We start from the raw sequence: 25,147 nt of genomic DNA, 5'->3' as shown, positions 1-25,147 counted from the left end.
TTGGATTATTCATTTGTTTATACAATTTAGAAGAAATAAAAGGCAGCGAAGTTCCTAAAACCGAACCCAAAGAAGACCCTTGTAATGAATTACATTCAAGATTTACCCAATGTGGACTTGAAGTTGCATCCAAATCTCGTAACCAAAATAACCAAAAGTATTGAATATTAATTGCCCAATAATAAAATCTAAAATTCGGGAGGGTGAGCCCCCCCTCTTTTTTAGATTTCTGTAAATACCTTTTACCTAGCCTAGGATTTTTGTTCTGCCATATATATGAGGAAATTTTTGAATCAACATTATCAAAAAAAGTTTTTGGGATAAAAATTGGAACCGATTGAAATACATATAGAAATTTAGGCAAAATAATCATCTTAATAGCATTAATCCGACAGATCAAAGACAAAGATATTGGTGACCATTCAGTTATCAAAAGTTTAATCTGATTAATTAAAGATAAAAAAAATTAGCTTTAAATAAATCTTTATACTTTTTGGTAATTATAATCCCTAAATATATAAATGAGTCAGTAACCAATTTAAATGGTAAACATCCATAAATAGGTACCTGCTTACTTAGGGGAAATAATTCACTCTTATTAAGATTTAATTTGTAGCCAGAAAAATTACTAAAATGAGCCAACAAAGCTAAAATAGCAGGAATAGACTTCTCCGGATTAGACATATATAATAACAAATCATCTGCATATAGTGATAATTTATGTATTTCATTTCCACGGGTAATGCCAAAAATATTGGGCGAGTCACGGATAGCAATTGCTAAAGGTTCAAGGGCGATATTAAATAGTAAAGGACTAGGAGGGCATCCTTGCCTAGTACCACGAAATAGATGGAAAAAGGGAGATCTTTGATTATTAGTACAAACCAAAGCTACCGGGGAATAATATAACAATTTAATCCAAAATATAAATATCAAACTAAAATTAAATTTCTGGAGCACACTAAATAAATAAGGCCATTCAACTCTGTCAAAGGCTTTCTCAGCATCTAATGAAATAATACATTCCGGGGTAATAAGTGAAGGGGTATAAACAATATTCATTAACCTCCTAATATTAAAGGATGAGTAACGATTTTTAATAAATCCAGTTTGGTCCACAGATATAATTTGAGGTAATACCTTCTCTAACCTAGTTGCTAAAATTTTTGAATCTACATTCAAAAGAGATACTGGTCTGTATGATGCACGATCAGTAGGATCTTTATTCTTTTTAAGAATTAAGGAAATAGAGGCTTCATAAAACGAGTGTGGTAATTTACCTAAACTGATTGCTGCTTTGAATATTCTAGACAACCACGGGGAGAGAACAGAGGAAAAAGATTTTAAAAATTCTGCTGTAAACCCGTCCGGACTGGGTGCTTTACCAGAATTCATTGATGAGATTGCAGTTATTATTTCTTCCTCTGTAATAGGAGTTTCTAATGATAAGCAATCTTCGGGTGTTAATTTCGGAAAATTCAGTTTACTTAAAAAATCATGCATGATATTAAAATCACGAGGAAAATCAGAGTGATATAAAAAGGTATAAAATTCTTGAAAGGTTTTGTTTATCCCATCATGATCAACTGTCAAAGTATCATCGTGTTTGCAAATCTTAGTAATTTGACATTTAACTGAAGCAAATTTCAATTGATTAGCCAATAGTTTACCCGATTTATCACTATGAATATAAAAATCACTTTTAGTTCTCATTAATTGATTTTCAATGGAGGATGTTAATAGTAAACTATGTTCCAATTGAAGTTCAACTCTGTGTTTGTACAGCTCCTTACTAGGAGCAATAGCATATTTTTTATCAATTTCTTTAATTTTATCAACCAACAAGAGTGTTTCATTCTTAGCACGTTTTTTCAAACCAGCCGAATAGGAAATAATCTGACCACGGATATAAGCTTTAAAAGCGTCCCAAACTGTTCCATTGGAAACTTCTTCCGTAGTATTAATTGAAAAAAAGAAATCAATCTGTCCCTTCATAAACTTAACAAAGTCCAAGTCTTGAAGCAAAATAGGGTTAAATCGCCATTGTCTATTAGTAGAAGAAGTATCCATTAACTTGATAGAAAGTTTCATTGGAGCATGATCTGAAATGGCGATAATGTCATAATTACAATCAATTACAGATGGGATTAATCGAGAATCAATAAAAAAATAGTCAATTGGAGAATAAGAACGATGAACATGTGAAAAGAATGAGATTTCTTTGTCCTTTGGGTGTAGAAATCTCCAAATTTCTGAAATCCCAGAATCAATCATAAAAGAGTTAATAAGAGTAGCCGACTTATTTCCTCTAAACTTGATTAATTCATTGTTCTCCAGCAGTCCTTAAATTTTCTTCTCATGAATGTACTTATCTGTTTCTTGCTACCCACATCTTGCACTATTTCATTGACCTCCAACTTTTATAACTTCTTCCAGCTCTGAGTTTTTGAGTTCTCTGGGTTCTTCCAGTTCTGGCTTCCTGTACTCTTAATTGCTTCCCCTTTGGTGGTTATATTTTAAGTTGGTTTAGCCACAAGATCTGGATTTGTCTCCCTAAGGCCATGTGTTCTCTCTCTTTTGCCTTAAAAGTGCAGTTCTGGTGGCTCAATGTCATTTTTTTACATTGCTATTTTCCCTGTTGAGTTTCTTGCAACATGCTTTTTACCCTGTTGAGACCCATGGGCTTTGCTGCATGCAGTGAAGTCAAATTGTCAATTTGGCAGAAAGCTACTTTGTATTTTGGGATGAAGCCAAAGTAGATTATCTACTCAGTACTCCTGATTTTAAATGCTTCAATCTTGTACCTTGCACATGCACTTGAGTCTTCCATCTTTGAGGAATCCAATATTCATGAAACCGCCATTTCCTGTAACCAAGATGTCCATCGTCATATGTAATAGAATTTGTAAGGACTGCAGGAATCTAATCATTGCTCATGGGATCATTTACATCTGCTGCCTTTTCTGTTTGTTTTATTTATTGATTTGGAGTTTGCTGACACTGGTGAGGCCAGCATTTACTCTGAACACCTAACTGCTGTTGAGAAGGTGGCAGTGAGCCACCACTTTGAATGGCTACAAGTTTTCTTGGCAAGGTACTTCTGAAATGTTGGTGAGTTAGGATGTTCCAGAGAATTAGGCCCGGAATACTGATATTTTTCCAAGTCGTAGTATTCCCATGCACATTTTCTCCTTGTCTTTGGTGATGGATGTTGCAAGATTCAGAGGGACTGCTCAAGCATCCGAAGGGAAGTAACTATAGTGCAGTACAGGTGCAGGATGTAATATTTAGGATGGTGGTTGGGGCACTAGCCAGGTAGAGGGCTTTGTCATAGATGGTACAAGCTGTTTGACTACACTCATACCATCACAATCTTGGCTTATACATGTAGGTAGTGGAAATGAAACCCAGATGAAGGGTTTTGACTCAAAATGTCAACTGTGAATTTTTCTCCACAGATGCTATCTGACCTGCTGAGTTTCTGTAGCATCTTGTGTGTTGCAGTGGAAATGTTTTGTCAGTAGATGAGTTGCTTTCTACAGGATACCCAGCCTTCAACCTGCACATAGCGCACCATTAATTATGTGCTGGACCAACTGAGTTTCTATTAATAGTGACTTGTAGGGTAATAATGGAGGACTCAGCCATGGCAATATTCTTGAACTAAGGTGAAATTCAGAGATTTCTTACAGTTTTATTATATCCCCATAATCAGCCTATGCCTGAATGTTTTCTAAGTTTTGACTGCATACAGGCATGCATTGCTGAGAGTTTTTAGAAAAACTAAACAAATATCTCCTATTTTAGTCATATACAGCACTATCAAAAAATCTTGGGCACGTGTATATAATAAGGGTGCTAAGACTTTTGCACAGTACTGATAGTAGAAAACATAAAAGAAACCTGCAGCACAATACAGGCCCTTCAGCACATAAAGTTGTGCCGAACATGTCCCTACCTGAGAAATTACTAGGCTTACCCATAGCCCTCTATTTTTCAAAGCTCCATGTACCTATCCAAAAGTCTCTCAAAAGATCCTATTGTATCCACCTCCACCACCGTTGCCGGCAGCCCATTCCACACACTCACCACTCTCTGTGTAAAAAACTTACCCCTGACATCTCCTCTGTACCTACTCCCCAGCATCTTAAACCTGTGTCCTCTTGTGGCAACCATTTCAGCCCTGGGAAAGAGCCTCTGACCATCCACATGGTCAATGCCTCTCATCATCTTATACACCTCTATCAGGTCACCTCTCATCCTCCGTTGCTCCAAGGAGAAAAGGCCAAGTTCAGTCAACCTGTTTTCATAAAGCATGCTCCCTAATCCAGGCAACATCCTTGTAAATCTCCTCTGCACCCTTTCTATAGTTTCCACATCCTTCCTGTAGTGAGGCGACCAGAACTGAGCACAGTACTCCAAGTGGGGTCTGACCTGGGGCCTATACAGCTGCAACATTACCTCTCGGCTCTTAAACTCAATCCCATGATTGATGAAGGCCAATGCACTGTATACCTTCTTAACCATAGAGTCAACCTGCGCAGCTGCTTTGAGTGTCCTATGGACTCGGACCCCAAGATCCCTCTGATCCTCCACACTACCAAGAGTCTTACCATTAATACTATATTCTGCCATCATATTTGACCTACCAAAATGAACCACCTCACACTTATCTGGGTTGAACACCATCTGCCACTTCTCAGCCCAGTTTTGCATCCTATCAATGTCCCGCTGTATCCTCTTGACAGCCCTCCTCACTATCCATAATTTTATGTATTGCCTGTACTGCTGGAAGAAAAAAAAATGACATATGTGAGAGATGATAAACCTGTTTCTGATGTGGGTGCACTCTCTTGTGCACTGAGAGAGGGAAGTGGGTAGGGCGTGGGCAATCATGGCTAGGAAAAGGGAAAGGAGAGGGGAAGGGAGGGGCAATGAAGCAGGCGAGTTGGACCATCATATATGCATTGAAAGAGAAGTACTCATCCAAACCCTTCCCATTTCTTTACTCTTGCATCCTTGTTAACTCCAACTTCAGCAACTCTAGTTCTGTCATCCATCCACACTGAGTGCAATCTAGAGGCACCAATTAACCTATTCAGATAATTAATGTGTGGTAAGTAACTGAACACCTAAAGGGTATCAGGAAAAATGTGCATGCTGCACACAGGTTTATGGAGCTGTGAAGCAGCAACAGTGGTTGCTGAGAAATTTCTAACCTTGTGGAAGGAAGGGTATTAATAAAAGGTGAGCATAGCACACTGTACTGAGAAAATATGGTGCTGGGGTGATTGACTTCCAACAACCACAGCCATCTTTTATGCAAAATATGTCTTTTTGTTGATGCAATTTGACTTCAGATGCCCATTGACTTCAATTTTACCGTAACTCCTTGATATCAAAACAGCATTTAACTGACACTCACAACATGCTGGCTGGCCTCCAGCATGTTGTGAGTGTTGCTTTCACCCTAGCATCTGCAGATTATTTTGTGTTTAGCATTTAACTGAACATGGCATCAAGGACAGTCACACCATCTGACTTACGTAATTTGATGACCAGAGCTGTAATGCAGTTGTTCTGGTGCAACAAAAATTGGACTTGGTGAGCAAGTACCACTTCATAACGTTGTTCATGACAGCTCCATTACTTCGGTTGAGTTCAATGTTCAAAAGTTCATAGTAAATCTATTACCAAAGTACATGTATGCCACTTGTTTGTTTTCTTGCGGGCATACTCAGCGAATCCAAGAATTATAATAGAATCAGTTAAAGACCACACCCATCAAGGCAGATAAACAACCCATGTGCAAAAGACAACAAACTGTGCAAATAGAAAAGTGGAAAAAGTTTATAAATAAGCAATAAATATCGAAAACATGAGATGAAGAGTCCTTGAAAGTGGGTCCATAGGTTGTGAGAATATTTCAATGATTTGGCAAGTGAAGTTGAGTGACATTGTCCCCTCTGATTCAAGAGCTTGATGATTGAAGAGCCTGGTAGTATAAGTCCTGAAACTCCAGTTCCTTGTTCCTGATGGCAGCAGCAAGAAGAGAGCATGATCTGGCTAGTAGGGGCCCTGGCGATGGATGCTGCTTTTCTGCAGCAACGCTTCATGTAGGTGTGCTCAGTAGAGAATACATTGAGTGGCAATCGACCTGCTTGAATTCATCTGTCCTTTATGAACAGTATATACTGGGCAATTTTCCATAATTGTTGTATTTGTACTGTACTAGAACAAAATTGGTAAATTGCTTTATTGTCCCATGTACTAAGATACAGTAAAAGTCTTTGTTTTTCATTCCACCCATATGGATAATTTCATCACATTAGTACATCAAGGGAGTGAGTAGAAGAGAAAAGCAGTAACAGTGCAGAATGTAGCAGTACAATTACGGAGGAAGTGCAGTGCAGGCAGTCAGTAAGAAACAAAGGTAAGGTAAATTCTGAGATCAAGAGTCCATCTTATCATACAAGAAGTCAATTCAATACTCTTAGAACAGCACAACAGAAGCTATCCTTGAGCTTGGTGGTAGATACTCTCAGGTTTTTGTATCTTCTGCTAAGTGGGAATAGGTACGTCTGGGGTGGGAAGGATCTTTGATTATGTTTTCTGCTTTACTGAGACAACAAGAAGTGTAGATGGAGACCATAGAGGGGAGGCTAGTTTCTGTAATGTGCTGAGCTGTGTCCGCAGTTTGATGCAGTCTCGAGCAGACCAGTTACCATACAAAGCCGTGATGTATCCAGATAGGATGCTTTCTGTGATGCATCAAATGAAAGTGGTGAAACTGGAAGGCGGCTAGTTCTGGAGCTCAAGTATTCATTGCAATAACCAGGATATAGTTTGGTTCTATTGTCTTAGCTGATTTTGCTATTTAATACCATATAAGTGAACCGAATTAGTCAAAGTCTACAGTGATGGGATCAGGGATAGGCCGCAATTGATCATCCACTTAACACTTTTTGACTGAACATGCTTGCAAATGCTTCAGTCTCAAACTTAGCACTCATGTTGTGCCTTGTCCTTGGAGCTTCCTTCTCCTGATAATTATCCACCACCTTGATGTGGCAGACTTTTTTGTTTGCTGTGATCTTTCAGTACTTCAAATATTGTTTTATGAGGAGGAGCACTAATTCATCTGCTGAGAAAGAATGCTAGGTATAATCATGTGTTATATCATGCTATTATAGGGCCTGGAATCAATGCTGAGGATTCCCTGGCTAGGCCACACATGTTCCACTGTGCTTCCCTTTGGCATCCTGCACCCCATCTTGCTGGAAGCAAGCAGTCTCAGAGATTGAGATGGAGGAGCCTGACATGCTGTCTGCAACATATGAATTTTTAAGTTTGAGTATATCAAGATGTGATACTGCCATCACAATTTGGACACCAGTCCCAATCCTCAAATTTTTGAGCAACATACATCAAAGTTGCTGGTGAACGCAGCAGGCCAAGCAGCATCTCTAGGAAGAGGTGCAGTCGACGTTTCAGGCCGAGACCCTTCGTCAGGACTCAAATTTTTGAGTGTAGTTTTGTTAGGTTGAGAGGGTTATGAAAGCCTTTATCATCTGAAAGGCATTGTCCATCTGTTTTTATTTTGTCTCTGCATTAACATACTGCTTTGTGATTTGCCATGCCATTGCAGCTTTTAAGATCTGCAGTCAACAAGAATCTAGATAGATTAAAGATGGCAGCTTTCTTCCACTGAAGGGCATTAATTAATCGAATAACCATTTTGCTTAAGTTGCAGTTCATTAATCTGAATTTGAATTACACATCTTCCATTGATTTGTATTTGTATCTCTAGTTTAATCATCTGTACCTCATCTGCTTCACCACACTATCATGTTTAGCCTGCATATATACTCCATGTTGAACCTTCATTTGAGAGATTGCTCCTGCAATATTCTACATATCATATATTTAATTGTGTAACTTGTGCATTTTTAGTCATTCAACTAATGAAGATTACAAGCTAGAAAGAGATTAATTGACTAAAACAATTTCCATAGACGATTACCCTCCATTTTTTCATCAGATCAATCACTACACCCATCAAAATGGACAACATTGTACTGATACTGCTCTAAAAGCTCACTGGAATATCAGTCATTCTTACTATTGTGTGGAACCCAGTGCTGCTTACTGTGTAGTAACTAATAAAGATTTAACTTAGTCTTTGCCGTCATACTGTGATTTATAATCCATGTTTCCTGTGAGTAAACTCTAATAATAACTTTGGGAATTATTTTATAGCCTTGTTGTAGCTGATGTCGTGGCACTAATGTCCTCTAGGCCAAAGTGTATATTTCTAGAGTAGTTCTATATCACCTGTGCTATTTCTGTTTGGAAATTATCCTTTTTTTGTTAATCAAAGTATTGAAGGTATCATTCTTGACCAACATCAATTTGAGGTGCCTATTTTTTAGCTCAGACTCTATCTCTCAAGTTATTTTAAAGAATTTTTATTTCATTTTATAGCACCTGGATGACAGAATAACATACTAAGTTTAAGTGTTACAATGCCAGTGGTTTCTCAAAAACTACTGATGTTATTTTCCTTTCTACACACAGTTGCAGTTCGACAGTTCTATCATCAGAGATGACAAAATGCTATCAATATCTTTGAATTTCAGTTTTAATTTGTACTTTATGGCTTTGTTATATATTTTCTTTTTTTTATAGAAACCTTGAATGCTTAAATTTGTTGCTTAATAGCGGAGCTGATTTCAACAAAAAAGATAAATTTGGCAGGTAAGAAAAGAAGCATTTCTTGAACAATTTATTGAGTAAGTAAAAGTTGTAAACATTATCAGTCTTAATGAACATGGTGTTGCTGCAATCTCAGTGGCTCTCCACACGGCTTTAGACCACCTGGACAACACAAACACCTACGTCAGGATGCTGTTCATTGACTATAGCTCAGCATTTAATATCATCATTCCCACAATCCTGATTGAGAAGCTGCAGAACCTGGGCCTCTGTACCTCCCTCTGCAATTGGATCCTCAGCTTCCGAACCGGAAGACCATAGTCTGTACCGATTGGTGATAACATATCCTCCTCGCTGACAATCAACACTGGTGCACCACAGCGGTGTGTGTTCAGCCCACTGCTCTACTCTCTATATACACATGACCGTGTAGCTAAGCATAGCTCAAATACCATCTATAAATTTTCTGATGATACAACCATTGTTGGTAGAATCTCAGGTGGTGACGAGCGGGCATACAGGAGTGAGGTATGCCAACTAGTGGAATGGTGCCGCAGCAACAACCTGGCACTCAACGTCAGTAAGACGAAAGAGCTGATTGTGGACTTCAGGAAGGGTAAGACGAAAGAACACATACGATATTGGGATCAGAAGTGGAGAGAGTGAGCAGTTTCAAGTTCCTGGGTGTCAAGATCTCTGAGGATCTAACCTGGTCCCAACGTATCGATGTAGTTATAAAGAAAGCAAAACAGAGGCTATACTTTATTAGGAGTTTGAAGACATTTGGCATGTCAACAAATACACTCAAAAACTTCTATAGTTGTACTGTGGAGAGCATTCTGACAGGCTGCATCATTGTCTGGTATGGGGGTGGGGTGGGGGAGGTGACTACTACACAGGACCAAAAGAAGCTGCAAAGAATCTAGTCAGCTCCATCTTAAGTACTAGCCTACAAAGGACTGAAAGAAGCTGCAGAGGGTTGTAGATCTAATTGGTTCCATCTTGGACACTAGCCTACAGAGTGCCCAGGACATCTTCAGAGAGCGGTGTCTAAGAAAGGCAGCGTCCATTATTAAGGACGTCCAGCACCCAGGGCATGACCTTTTCTCACTGTTACCATCAGGCACATAGTCAGCGATTCAGGAACAACTTCTTCCCCTCTACCATCCGATTCCTAAATGGACATTGAATCTTTGGACACTACCTCACTTTTTTAATATACAGTATTTCTGTTTTTGCACTTTATTTTAATCTATTCAATATACATGTACTGTAATTGATTTACTTGTTTATTTATTATTAATAAGTTTAGAAACATAGAAAACCTACAGCACAATACAGGGCCTTCGGCCTACAATGCTGTGCCAAGCATGTACTTACTTTAGAAATTACCTAGGGTTACCCATAGCCCTCTATTTTTCTAAGCTCCATGTACCTATCCAGGAGTCTCTTAAAAGACCCTATCATATCCAATATCCACCTCCACCACCATTGCTGGCAGCCCATTCCACGCACTCACCACCCTCTGCGTTTAAAAAAAAAACAACTTACCCCTCACATCTCCTCTGTACCTACTTCTAAGCACCTTAAAACTGTGCCCTCTCATGTTAGCCATTTCAACCCTGGGAAAAAGCCTCTAACTATCCACACTATCAATGCCTCTCATCATCTTATACACCTCTATCTGGTCACCTCTCATCCTCCGCCACTCCAAAGAGAAAAGGCTGAGTTCACTCAACCTATTCTCATAAGGCATGCTCCCCAATCCAGGCAACATCCTTGTAAATCTCCTCTGCACCCTTTCTATAGTTTCCATATCCTTCCTGTAGTGAAGTGACCAGAACTGAGCACAGTACTCCAAGTGGGGTCTGACCAGGGTCCTATATAGCTGTAACATTACCTCTTGGCTCTTAAACTCAGTCCCACAGTTGATGAAGGCCAATGCACCGTATGCCTCCTTAACCACAGAGTCAAGCTGCATAGCAGCTTTGCGTGTCCTATGGATTCAGGCCCCAAGTTCCCTTTGATCCTCCACACTGCCAAGAGTCTTACCAGTCTTACTATATTCTGCCATCATATTTGACCTACCAAAATGAACCATCTGACACTTATCTGGGTTGAACTCCATCTGCCACTTCTCAGCCCAGTTTTGCATCCTACCGATGTCCCGCTGTAATCTCTAACAGCCATCCACCCTATCCACAACACCCCCATCAGCAAATACACTAACCCATCCCTTCCCTTCCTCATCCAGGTCACTTATAAAAATCATGAAGAGAAGGGGTCCCAGACAAGATCTCTGAGGCACACCACTGTCACTGACCTCCTTGCAGAATATGACCCATCCATAACCACTCTTTGCCTTATGTGGGCAAGCCAATTCTTGATCCACAAAGCAATGTCTCCATGGATCCCCATGCCTCCTTACTTTCTCAATAAGCCTTGCATGGGGTACCTTATCAAATGCCTTGCTGAAATCCATATACACTACATCTACTGCTCTTCCTTCATCAAAGTGTTTAGTCACATCTTCAAAAAAATTCAGTCAGGTTCGTAAGGCATGACCTGCTTTTGACAAAGCCATGCTGACTATCCCTTATCATATCATGCCTCTCCAAGTGTTCATAAACCCTACCTGTCAGGATCTTCTCCATCAGCTTACCAACCACTGAAGTAAGACTCACTGGTCTATAATTTCCTGGGCTATCTCTATGCCCTTTCTCGAATAAGATAACAGCATCTGCAACCCTCCAAATCCTCTGGAATGTCTCCCATCCCTATTGATGATGCAAAGATCATTGCCAGAGACACAGCAATCTCCTTCCTCACCTCCCACAGTAGCCTGGGGTACATCTCATCTGGTCTCAGTGACTTATCCAACTTGATGCTTTCCAAAAGCTCCAGTGCATCCTCTTTCTTAATGTCTATATGTTCAAGGTTTTCAATCTGCTGTAGGTCATCCCTACAATTGCCAAGATCCTTTTCTGTAGTGAGTACTGAAGCGAAGTATTCATTAAGTGCTTCTTAAGCACAAAATAATCTGCAGATGCTGGGGTCAAAGCAACACTCACAACACACTGGAGGAACTCAGCAGGTCGACCTGCTGAGTTCCTCCAGCACATTAAGTGCTTCTGCTATCTCCTCCAGTTCCATACTCACTTTTCCATTGTCACACTTGATTGGTCCTATTCTCTCACGCCTTATCTTCTTGCTCTTAACATACTTGTAGAATGCCTTGGTGCTTTCTTTAATCCTGCTCACCAAGGCCTTCTCATGGACCCTTCTGGCTCTCCTATCATTGCCTAGTTTTTTGAACCTTTCGTAAGCTTTACTTTTCTTCTTGACTAGATTTTCAACAGCCTTTGTTCACCACGGTTCTTGTACCCTACCATCCTTTCCCTGTCTCATTGGAACATACCCATGCAGAACACCACGCAAATATCCCGTGAACATTTGCCGCATTTCTGCCGTGCATTTCTCTGAGAACATGGTCCCAATTAATGCTTCCAACTTCCTGCCTGATAGCTTCATATTTCCCCTTACTCCAATTAAATGCTTTCCTAACTTGTCTGTTCCTATTCCTCTCCAATGCTTAAAGGAGATAGAATTGTGATCACTATCTACAAAATGCTCTCCCACTGAGAGACCTGACACCTGACCAGGCTCCTTTCCCAATACCAGATCAAGTACAGCCTCTCCTCTCGCAGGCTTATCTACATATTGTGTCAGGAAACCTTCCAGAACCCACTTAACAAACTCCACCCCATCTACACCCCTCGCTTTAGGGAAATGCCAATATTTGGGAAATTAAGATCTCCCACCACGACAACCCTGCTATTATTACACCTTTCCAGAATCTGTCTCCCTATCTGCTTCTCGATATCCCTGTTACTATTGGGTGGTCTATAAAAAACACCCAGTAGAATTATTGACCCCTTCCTGTTTCTAACTTCCTCCCACAGAGACTCAGTAGACAATCCCTCCATAACTTCCTCCTTTTCTGCAGCCATGGCACTATCTCTGATCTGCAGTGCTACACCCCCACCTCTTTTGCCTCCCTCCCTGTCCTTTCTGAAACATCTAAAGCCTGGCATTCTAAGTAACCATTCCTGTCCCTGAGCTATCCAAGTCTCTGTAATGGCCACAACATCATAGCTCCAAGTACTGATCTACACTCTAAGCTCATCCGTTTTGTTCATGATGCTTCTTGTATTAAAATAGACACATCTCAAACCATCAGTCTGAGCGTATCTCTTCTCTATCACCTGCCTATCCTCCCTCTCGCACTGTCTCCAAGTTTTCTCTATATGTGAGCCAACCGCCCCTTCTTCCGTCTTTTCAGTTCAGCTCCCTGACCCCAGCAGTTCTAGATTAAACCCTCCCCAACAGCCTTAGCAAACCTCCCTGTCAGGATATTGGTCTCCCTTGGATTCAAGTGCAATATTATTTTTTTTTTCCTTTCTTCTAAATTGTGTATTTCGTTGAACTGCTACTGCTAACTTAACAAATTTCACGTCACATACCGGTGATAATAAACCTGATTCTGATTCTGGTATATAGTACATATATGTCACAATATACAACCTTGAGGTTCATTTTCGAGCAAGTATCCTTAATAAACCAATTTGGGCATTGAACCAGAGTGCAAAAGACAATAAACTGTGCAAATCGAAAAAGAAAAATAAATAAATAAATGGACAGTAAATATCAAGAACCTGAGATGAAGAGTTCTTGAAAGTGAGTCCATAGGTCGTGTAGATGTGCTCAGTAGTGGGGAGGGCTTTACCCATGCTAGACTGTGCTGTATCCACTACTTTTTGTTGGATTTTCTGTTCAAGGGCAGCCAGTCAATATACTCTCCACTACTCATCGAGAAGTTTGTCGACGTTTTAGATATCATGCTAAAACTTTGCAACTCCTAAGGAAGTAGAGACTCTGCCATGCTTTCTTTGTAACTTTACTTGTGTGCTGGGCCCAGGGCAGGTCCTCCAAAATAATAACTCAGAGCAATTTAAAGTTGCTGACCCTCTCCACCTCTGATCGTCCTATGAGCACTGGCTCGTGAGCCTCTGGTTTCCTCCTCTTGAAGTCAAATAAGCAGTGCCTTGCTTTTGCTGACATTAAGAGGTTGTTGTTATGGCACTACTCAACCAGATTTTTAGTCTCCCTCCTATATGCTGATTCGTCACCACCTTTGATTTGGCCTACAGTAGTGGTGTCATCAGCAAACTTGAGTAAGACATTGGAGCTGTGTTAGCAACACAGTCGTAAGTGTAAAGCGGGTAGAGCAGGGAGCTAAGCACACATCCATCAGAATTATGATTGCAAAATATAAACACCCTGCCACATTGAGTTTTGTTATTTTCATTGATATGAAGATTGGGTTATTCATGATTTCAGCCAAGATGCCATCTTGGTGCATTTAAATCATATCCTTATTTATTGAGAATCCTACTTCTGTAATTTATATGTACACATTTTTACCATAAACTTGTATGTTACACAAATGAGGAATAAAATGATAGTACCTGACTTCCTCTTTCCTATGAGTGTGGTTGTACACTTATTTTAAAATTTCCTCATTTAACTTGGTTTTGGTGTTTGTGCAACAAACTTCTGTTGCTTCCAGCTTAAACCTTTTTTAAAGAAAGATTTTTTGCTGTCATCTAACTCAATTATTGCTCCTTGTTAGGTCTGATTTATACATATGCATAGGTTTCCCCATGAAGCTAATAATCTGTGACCCGGAAATATTAACTCTAGATTTAATACATCGTTGGTAATACCATGTGCTGAACGTAGCTTTTTTCATCCTTCCTCTACTGCAGTGCACTAACAAGGATGATATCTGGGTCATTTTTGCACTTGTCCTCATCACCACAGGACTTCCGACAGATGTTCTTCCAGTTATTTCCCTTTCCCTAACATGCTGTACGAACATAGCTTGTAATGAAATGCATGATATTAACATTTGTGCTGCTCACACATTTTTAGTTTTGCTAATATAGAATTGTATAAATATGCAGTTTTAATTCTTGCCTATTCGTTTGGAGAAAAATAATTGGAAAATACATCTTGAGGCAATTTGTTTTTTGAGAAAGAATCCTGATTTGGAAGCTAATTTCATATTAATTTATTGAGTTTTAATTACTTATCTGATGTATTAAGTTTACTTCCTCACATTCTTTATAGCTGCTTTTATGATGACCAATGACTAATGTGGAAGTGTTAAAAATTGAGGTCTGGAAGTCATCTGATATTATTGTAGTTAGAGAAAGAGGTTGTTGAGGAGTGAACTTGAGAAGCATTACACAGGTAATAAAAATTCATGCTCTCAATCCTGGCCCTGGCTGCATCAATTTCACTATGGATGTCCAGTCCATATACACTTCTATCCCCCATCAAGAAGGCCTTAAAGCTTTACATTTTTTTCTCGATAAAAGAACCAACCAGTTCCCCTCCACTACCATCCTCCTCACTGGTCCTCACCCTCAACGATTTTTTCTTTGGCTCCAACTATGCCTGCCTGTTGGCTATGCAGAACAGTCCATGTTCCAAGCCCTCACCAGTAATGCTCCCCACCTCTTCTTCCGGTATGTTGACAACTGCATTTGTGCAGCTTTATGTACCTATGCAGAGCTCATCAGTTTCATCAACTTTGCCTCTAACTTCCACCCTGCCCTTAAATTCACTTGGTCGATTTCTAACACCTCCCTCCCCTTTCTCAATTTTTCTATCTCCATCTTTAGAGACAAGCTGTCAACCAACATCTACTACGAACCTACCTATTCCCACATTTATCTTGACTATACCTCTTCCCACCGTCTTCTATAGAAGTGCAGTTCCCCTTTCTCAGTTCCTTTGCCTTTGCCGCATCTGTTCCCAGAATGCAGCTTTCCTTTCCAGAATATCAAAGATGCCCACCTCCTTCAAAGAGTGTACCTTCACTATCTCCACCATTAATACTGCACTCACGCACATCTCCACCATTTCCCAAACATCCGAGCTCACCCCATCTTCCTGCCGCCCTAACAGTGATTGAGTTCCGCATGTCCTTACCTATATCCCTGAACCTCAACATCCAACACATCAATCTCCGCAACTTCTGCCACCTCCAAAGGGATCCTACCACCAAGCATATCTTTTTCTCTCTCCCCTCCCCCCCCACCGCCTACTCTCCCTCCACTTTCCACAAACATCGCCACCTCTGTGATTCCCTTGTTCATTCATCCCTCCCCACTAATCTCCCTCCTGGCACTTATCCGCACCTCTATTCAGGGCCCCAAACAGTTTTGCCAGGTGAGCCAACTATTGTCCTGCGAATCTGCTGGGGTCATCTATTGTGTCCGGTGTCCCGCTGCGGCCTCCTCCACGTCGATGACACTTTTAAATTTGGGAACTGCTTCATTGACCAGCTGCACGCCATCTGTCAAAAGTGGAACTTCCCAGTGGCCAAATATTTTAATTCCAATTCCCATTTCTGTTCTCATGTATCAGTCCCTCAGGATGGAGGAGCAATACCTTATGATCTGTCTGGGTAGCCTCCAACCTGATTTCTCCTTATGGTTATATAAAAAATCCCTCCCCTGCCCCCCCCTTCTATTACCCACTCTGGCCTCTTACCTCTTCTCACCTGCCTATCACCTCCCCCTGGATTCGCCCCTCCTTCTCTTATTCCAATGGTCTAGTCTCCTCTCCTATCAGGTTTTTCTTCTTCAGCCACCTGGCTTTGCCCATCACCTTCGAGCTATGCTGCCTCCCTCCCCGTACCTTTTTTTGGCTTGCGTCTTCTTTCCAGTCCTGAAGAAGAGTCTCGGCCAAAAGCATCAACTATTTATTAGTTTCCATAGAGGCTGCCTGTCCTGCCGAGTTCCTCCATCATTTTGTGTGTGTTCATAAAAATTTACATCTAGGAAGTTTATTATTTTAGGTGTTTATATATATCTCTGCTCACAATTTACAACTGTGAAGGATAACCTTCCTTCTGTTAATAAATGTATGGCCTGGCATGCCACAAGATCACAAATCCTCAGTTGAAGCTTAGCAAAAATTAATGTTCAGGATTGCTATTACGCTTACCAGTGAAGATGCTAATAGGTAATTAAGTGATGATGGAACCATACTACCATACCATATCAGCTACCATACTCTGCTGTTGCTAGTATGCAATACTGAGGCTAGATGGCTAGCAGAATCTGTACTCACTTGAGAGGACCAGGCAGTTAGAGAGGCTTGATTCATGGGGTGTTTTGAAAAATATCAAGACAAAAGAGCATGATATTGGAGGATGTTTACTCAGCTCGCCTTATATTTTTCAGGGCACCACTGCATTATGCTGCAGCCAACTGCAACTATCAATGCTTGTTTGCTCTTGTGGGATCCGGAGCTAGTGTTAATGATCTTGATGAAAGAGGTTGTACACCACTTCACTATGCAGCAGCATCAGACACAGATGGAAAGTAAGTAATTTTGAATCATTTGGGAAAGTTTGGTAGATCAGTAATGGTGTGGCTTGTTACAGATTGAGCTTAATTTAAATGCCTTGGTATCTAAAGAAAAGCATTCTAAAGAAAATGCTACAATCTAAAGAATTGTTGCATTTTGCAGCATGTTGTTCAGGTGGTTTCAAGTACGGTGATAGTAAGAATGTGCTCAGTTGTGATTTTCATTTCCTTTTCTACAGTGCTATAAAGGTTGGTTACTTCATGGAGGTACTTGGTTACATTTCCTCTTTGGAGCCATCCTTCCTTCATTTCTTTGCCAACTTTGTGATGAATCCACCCATTTCCTCTTTTTCACTTACCTTTTTCATAGAGTCACACTGCAGCAAAACAGCCATTCTACCTAACTGGTCCACGTCAATCAAGATGCCCATCCAAGCTCATGCCATTTGGCCCATAAATGTTCTAAACCCTTCCTATACATGTACTTCTCTAACTGTCTTTTAACCAACTTTTTATTGTACTTTTCTCAACCACTGCCACTGGAAACTTATTCCACCTTCTGTGTAATGGAAATTTCCCCTCAAGTTCCCATTAAAACTTTCACCTTTTGTCATAAACCTATGCCCACTAGTTCACTAATCATGGTAAGAAGACTGAGTGTATTCACCCTATCTGTGTCCCTCATGATGTTATATACTTCTGCAAGATTACCCCTCAGTCTACGACACTCCGAGGAATGAAGTCCTAGTTTGTCCAATCTCCCACTATAACTCAGTCACATGAGTTGTGGCATCCTCGTAAACCTTTTCTGCACTCTTTCTCATAGTAGGGTTACAAAAGCTGAACATTATACTCAAGTGTAACCTCATTAGTGTCTCATACAACCGCATCGTGACCTTCCAATGCCCTGATGAAGGTCAGCATGTCAAAGGCTTTCTTCATTACACTGTGTAACTACACTTTAAGAGAACCATAGATTTGAATTCCGAAGTCCCTCTGGTCTACAACACTCCCCAGTACTCTGCAATTCACCATGAAAATCTTACAATAATTTGTCTTCCCAACATACAAGACCTCGTACTTACAGTATCTGAAATAAACTCCATTTGTCCTTCCTCATTCCATTTACAGAGTTGATTGAGATTGTCCTGCAACCTCCTTCACTGTCCACTATCTCGCTTATTTTAGTGGAATCTACAGACTTACTAACTGCTTGTAATTTCTTATCCACATCATTGATATTGATGACAAACAACGATGGGTCCAACACTGACCGCTGAGGCAAAATACTAGTTACACACCTCCAGCCTGATAAACAACTTTCCACCTTCACCCTCTGCATCCTACTGTCAAGCCAGTTATGTATCCAGTTAGCCAACTCTCCCTGGATTCCATGCAGAGTTTTCAAGTGCTGATAATGCCATCTGCTGCCATACAAATGCATGGAAAATGTATTTTTACTGAATTTGTTAACATCTTTGAACCTGGCTAAAATATTGTTTGTACACTTGTATTTAATTATTACCTTGTAACTTTATAATGTGAAACATAATGCGAGCAGCTCTGATTGAAATGACCAAATATTTCAGTTTTAGACTGCTACAGCTGAAATCCAACAGCTATAGCCATGGACAATATAGTAAGCAACATTGTTTTAAGGTGTACAAAAAAATTTATCGCTACTCAAAATCAACGAATTTCAGACAGCAGTCTCCAGTTGCAAGTGTGGTTCCCCTTTAAGAGAGCAGGAGAGTGGATGCCATGCTGGATTAAAAGATCTTTTAAGGAGGATAGGGTTCTGGCTTCCACGATTGACTATTCCACTGGGAAACGTACATTCTCTGATAAATAAAACTGAAAATCTCAGAGCAGGATTGTTGTACCAGAGGGACGTTAGGGATTGTTGTGCTTTTTGTTTTACGAAGATTAGGATATCCCCGGCCATTCCAGATGCAATGATACAGCTCGCTGGCTTCACAATTCATCGTCGAGATAGTACTGCTGAGTCTTTCAAAGACAGCAACAACCTGGCACTCACCGTCAGTAAGACGAAAGAGCTGATTGTGGACTTCAGGAAGGGTAAGACAAAGGAACACATACCAATCCTCATAGAGGGATCAGAAGTGGAGAGAGCGATCAGCTTCAAGTTCTTGGGTGTCAAGATGTCTGAGGATCTAACCTGGTCCCAACATATCGATGTAGTTATAAGGAAGGCGAGACAGCGGCTATGCTTTATTGGGAGTTTGAAGCGATTTGGTATGTCAACAAATACACTCAAAAACTTCTACAGTTGTGCTGTGGAGAGCATTCTGACAGATTGTATCACTGTCTGGTATGGAGGGGCTACTGCACAGGACCGAAAGAAGCTGCAGAAGGTTGTAGATCTAGTTGGCTCCATCTTGGGCACTACCCTACAAAGTGCCCAGGACATCTTCAGGGAGCGGTGCCTTAGAAAGGGAGCATCCATTATTAAGGACCTCCAGCACCCAGGGCATACCCTTTTCTCACTGTTACCATCAGGTAGGAGGTACAGAAGCCTGAAGGCACACACTCAGCGATTCAGGAACAGCTTCTTCCCCTCTGCCGTCTGATTCCTAAATGGACATTGAAGCTTTGGACACTACCTCACTTTTTTTTAAAAATATACAGTATTTCTGTTTTTGCACTTTTTAAAATCTATTCAATATACGTAATTGATTTACTTGTTTATTTTTTTTTCTCTCTGCTACATTATGTATTGCATTGAACTGCTGCTGCTAAGTTAACAAATCTCACGTCACATGCCGGTGATAATAAACCTGATTCTGAGGAGGTGGAGTATTCTTTAGGATTAACTCCATGTGGTGTACTAACATTACAGTTCTGTCCCAGTCCTGCTCACCCGACCTGGAGCATCTCACGATGAAATGTTGTTGATTTTGCCTGCCGTGGGAGTTTTCAGCCATCGTTTTGTTAGCGATTTACATCCTATCTCAGGCTCTAGGTGAACTAAGCGATGTAATCAACAGGGATAAAACAGCGCAACCTGAGGGATTTTATCCAAACCAGCTTGAAAAGGTCTCTAGATAATTATCATCAACATATCACTTGTGGAACCAGAGAAGCCAACACACGGAACCACTGTTATACTACCATCAAGAGTACGCAACATGCCACCCCACGCTCACGCTTTGGAAAGTCTGATCACTTGGCTGTACCTCTACTCCCTGAGTTTAAGCAGAGACTGAAGACCACAGCACCAGTAGTATGGACCAATAGGCATGGACAAAAGAGGTGCAGGAGCTACTTACAGGACTGCTTTGTGTCAGTGGACTGGACTGTATTCAGGTATTCATCTTTGAATCTGAATGAGTCTGCCACAAGTTATCACTGACTTCGTTAAAAGCTGGGTGGATTAATGTGTGCCTACGAAAATACACTGTACATATCCAAATCAGAAGACGTAGATGAACCAGGAAATTCAGTCTGCTGAAGGCTAGATCCGTTGAATTTAAGTCTGGTAATCCAGGGCAATGCAAGTAGGCCAGGTACGACACAGAGGACTATGTCAAGAGCAAAAGAACAATTCCAATCGAGGTTGGAGGCAGAATCGGATGCACATCAACTCTGTCAGGATTTGCAGGCTGTTACTTCCTGCTGAATGGTAGTGATGCTTCACTCCCAGATGAGTTCAACATCTTTTATGCTCACTTTAAAAGGGAAAATAAAACTCCAGCTCTGAGGATCCCTGCAGCACCCAGTGACCCTGAGATCCCTGTCTCGGAGGCCAACGTCAGACCTACTGCAATTTGCCTGTTCCTACACTAGGTCTACAGTGGATGCGATCTTTTTGGCTCCTCACACAGCCTTGGATCATCTGGACAGTATTAATACTTATGTCAAGCTGCTGTTTATTGATTACAGCTCAACATTTAACACAATCATTCTTATAGGTCTGACAAATAACAAGCAGGATAGACAAAGGAAAATCGGTTGATGGTGTGTATTTGGATTTTCAGAAGGCCTTTGACAAGATGCCACACATGAGGCTTCTTAACAAACTATGAGCCCATGGTATTACAGGGAAGATTCTAGCATGGATAAAGCAGTGACTGACTGGCAGGAGGCAAAGAGTGGGAATAAAGGGAGCGTTTTCTGGTTGGCTGCCAGCCAGTGACCAGTGGTGTTCCACATGGGTCTGTGTTGGAACAGATTCTTTTTATATTACATGTCAATTATTTGGATGATAGAATTGATGGTTTTGTTGCAAGGTTTGCAGACGATATGAAGATAGGTGGAGGGCAAGTCATTTTGAGGAAGTAGAAAGGCTACAGAAGGGCATACAGATTAGGAGCATGGACTAAGAAGTGGAAGATGGAATACAGTGTCAGGAAGTGTATGGTCATGTACTTTGGTAGAAGAATTGAAAGGCTTGACTATTAACTGAGACACAAAGGGACTTGGGGGTGCAAGGATGTAATGCTTAGACTTTATAAAGCACTAGTGAGGCCTTACTTGGAGTACTTAGGCCCCTTATCTTAGAAAGGATGTGCTGAAATTGGAGAGGTTAACAAAAATGATTCCAGGAATAAATGGCTTGTCAAATGAAGGGCATTTGATGGCTCTGGGCCTATATTCACCAGAATTCAGAAGAATGACAAGTGTTCTCATTGAAAACTATCAAATGGGAAAAGGGCTTGATAGAGTGGATGTGGAGAGGATGTTTACTGTGGTGGGAGAGTCTAAGACCAGAAGACACAGCCTCAGAATAAAGGAGTGTCCTTTTAGAATGGAGATAGGGAATTTCTTCAGCCAGAGAGTGGTGAATCTGGAATTCTTTGCCACAGGCAGCTTTGGAAGCCAAGTCTTTATGTCACACATAAGACATAACACATTGATGACGGGTTGCACTTGAATCCCATAGGGACCAATATCCTGGTGGGGAGGTGTGCTAAGGCTACTGGGGAGAGTTTAAACTAGAATTGTTGTGGGGTGGGAACCGAACTGAAGAGACTGGGGAAGAGGCTGTTGGCTCACAAATAGAGAAAGCCTGGAGACTGTGTGAGAGAGGATAGGCAGGTGATAGAGAAGGGAGGCGTTCAGACTGACGGTTTGAGATGTATCTATTTTAACGTAAGGAGTATTGTGAACAAAGCGGATGAGCTTAGAGCGTGAATCAGTACTTGGAGTTATGATGTGGTGGCCATTACAGAGACTTGGATGGCTCAGAGACAGGAATGGTTACTTCAAGTGCCGGGTTTTAGATGTTTCAGGAAGGACATGGAGGGAGGCAAAAGAGGTTGCAGTGTGGCACTGGTGATCAGAGATAGTGTCATGTCTTGCCCTGCAGAAAAGGTGGACGTCATGGAAGGATTGTCTACAGAGTCTCTGTGGGTGGAGGTTAGGAACAGGAAGGGGTTAATAACTCTACTGGGTGTTTTTTATAGGCCGCTCAATAGTAACAGGGATATCGAGGAGCAGATAAGGAAACAGATCCTGGAAAGGCCTAATAATAAGAGTTGTCGTGGTGGGAGATTTTAATTTCCCAAATATCGATTGGCATCTCCCTAGAGCGAGGGGTTTTGATGGGGCAGAGTTTGTTAGGTATGTTCAGGAAGGTTTCTTGACACAATATGTAGATCAGCCTACAAGAGGAACGACTGTACTTGATTTGGTATCGGGAAATGAACCTGGTCAGGTGTCAGATCTCTCAGTGGGAGAGCATTTTGGAGATAGTGATCGTAATTCTATCTCCTTCACAATAGCATTGGAGAGGAATAGGAACAGACAAGTTAGAAAAGCGTTTAATTGGAGTAAGGGGAATTATGAGGCTATCAGGCAGGAACTTGGAAGATTAAATTGGGAACAGATGTTCTTAGGCAAAGGTACAGAAGAAATGAAGCAAATGTTCACAGGATATTTGTGTGGAGTTCTGCATAGGTATGTTCCAATGAGACAGGGAAGTTATGGTAGGGTACAGGAACCGCAGTGTACAAAGGCTATAGTAAATCTAGTCAAGAAGAAAAGAAAAGCTTACAAATGGTTCAGAGAGCTAGGTAATGTTAGAGATCTAGAAGATTATATGGCTAACAGGAAGGAGCTTAAGAAGGAAATTAGGAGAGCCAGAAGGGCCATCAGAAGGCCTTGGCGGGCAGGATTAAGGAAAACCCCAAGTATGTGAAGAGCAAGAAGATAAGACATGAAAGAATAGGACCTATCAAGTGTGACAGTGGGAATGTGTGTATGGAACCAGAGGAAATAGCAGAGGTACTTAATGAATACTTTACTTCAGTATTCACTATGGAAAAGGATCTTCATGATTGTAGTGATGACTTGCAGCAGACTGAAAAGCTTAAGCATGTAGATATTAAGGAAGAGGATGTGCTAGAGCTTTTGGAAAGCATCAAGTTGGATAAGTCACCGGGACCAGATGAGATGTACCCCAGGCTGCTGTGGGAGGTGAGGGAGGAGATTGCTGAGCCTCTGGCGATGATGTTTGCATCATCAATGGGGACAGAAGAGGTTCCGGAGGATTGGAGGGTGTGGATGTTGTTCCCTTATTCAAGAAAGGGAGTAGGGATAGCCCAGGAAATCATAGACCAGTGAGTCTTCAGTGTTGCTAAGTTGATGGAGAAGATCCTGAGAGGCAGGATTTATGAACATTTGGAGAGGTATAATATGATAAGGAATAGTCAGCCTGGCTTTGTCAAAGGCAGGTCGTGCCTCACAAGCTTGATTGAATTTTTTGAGGATGTGACTAAACACATTGATGAAGGAAGAGCAGTAGATGTAATGTATATGGATTTCAGCAAGGCATTTGATTAGGTACCCCATGCAAGGCTTATTGAGAAATTAAGGAGGCATGGGATCCAAGAGGACATTGCTTTGTACATCCAGAACTGGCTTGACAACAGAAGGCAAAGAGTGGTTATAGACGGGTCATATTCTGCATGGAGGTTGGTCACCAGTGGAGTGCCTCAGGGATCTGTTCTGGGACCCTTACTCTTCGTGATTTTTATAAATGACCTGGATAAGGAAGTGGAGGGATGGGTTAGAAAGTTTGCTGATGACACAAAGGTTGGGGGTGTTGTGGATAGTGTAGAGGGCTATCAGAGGTTGCAGCGGGACATTGATAGGATGCAAAACTGGGCTGAGAAGTGGCAGATAGAGTTCAACCCAGATAAGAGCAAAGTAGTTCATTTTGGTAGGTCAAATATGATGGCAGAATATAGTATTAATGGTAAGACTCTGGGCAATGTGAAGGATCAGAAGGATCTTGGGGTCCGAGTCCATAGGACACTCAAAGTAGCTGCGCATAAGGAGACATACGGTGTATTGGCCTTCATCAGTCGTGGAATTGAATTTAGGAGCCAAGAGGTAATGTTGCAGCTATATAGGACCCTAGTCAGACCACACTTGGAGTACTGTGCTCAGTTCTGGTCACCTCACTACAGGAAAGATGTGGAAATCATAGAAAGGGTGCAGAGGAGATTTACAAGGATGTTGCCTGGATTGGGGAGCATGCCTTATGAGAGCAGGTTGAGTGAACTTGGCCTTTTCTCCTTGGAGCAACGTAGGATGAGAGGTGACCTGATAGAGGTGTATAAGATGATGAGAGGCCTTGATCGTGTGGATAGTCAGAGGCTTTTTCCCAGGGCTGAAATGGCTACCACAAGAGGGCACAGGTTTAAGGTGCTTGGGAGAAGGTACAGAGGAGATGTCAGGGGTAAGTTTTTTTACACAGAGAGTGGTAAGTGTGTGGAATGGGCTGCCAGCACGGTGGTAGAGGCGTATATGATAGGGTCTTTTGTGAGACTTTTCGATAGGTACATGGAGCTTAGAAAAATAGAGGGCTATGGGTAACCCTAGTAATTTCTAAGATAGGGACATGTTCAGCACAACTTTGTGGGCCGAAGGACCTGTATTGTGCTGTAGGTGTTCTATGTTTCTGTATTTAAGGCAGAGGTTGATAGATTCTTGATTGGTAGGGGCATGAAGGGTACAAGGAG

General features: G+C 41.3%; 1 protein-coding gene across 6 annotated transcripts in view; it reads left to right on the top strand.

Moving 5' to 3' along the window:
* LOC134344374 (serine/threonine-protein phosphatase 6 regulatory ankyrin repeat subunit A) overlaps nucleotides 1-25,147 on the top strand; it is a 254,125-nt gene that overhangs the window by 172,138 nt on the left and 56,840 nt on the right. For all 6 annotated transcript variants that reach the window (XM_063044057.1, XM_063044056.1, XM_063044053.1 and 3 more), the window contains 2 exons: nucleotides 8,689-8,757; nucleotides 17,034-17,174. In XM_063044057.1, coding sequence (XP_062900127.1) covers nucleotides 8,689-8,757; nucleotides 17,034-17,174 — 210 coding nt within the window. The remainder of the gene's footprint in view (nucleotides 1-8,688; nucleotides 8,758-17,033; nucleotides 17,175-25,147) is intronic.

Source organism: Mobula hypostoma, chromosome 3 (assembly GCF_963921235.1).
Source record: "Mobula hypostoma chromosome 3, sMobHyp1.1, whole genome shotgun sequence".
In the NCBI taxonomy this organism is placed as follows: Eukaryota; Metazoa; Chordata; class Chondrichthyes; order Myliobatiformes; family Myliobatidae; genus Mobula; species Mobula hypostoma.
The sequence above is the reverse complement of the archived record's forward strand: the minus strand, read 5'-3'. Positions and strand labels throughout refer to the sequence as shown.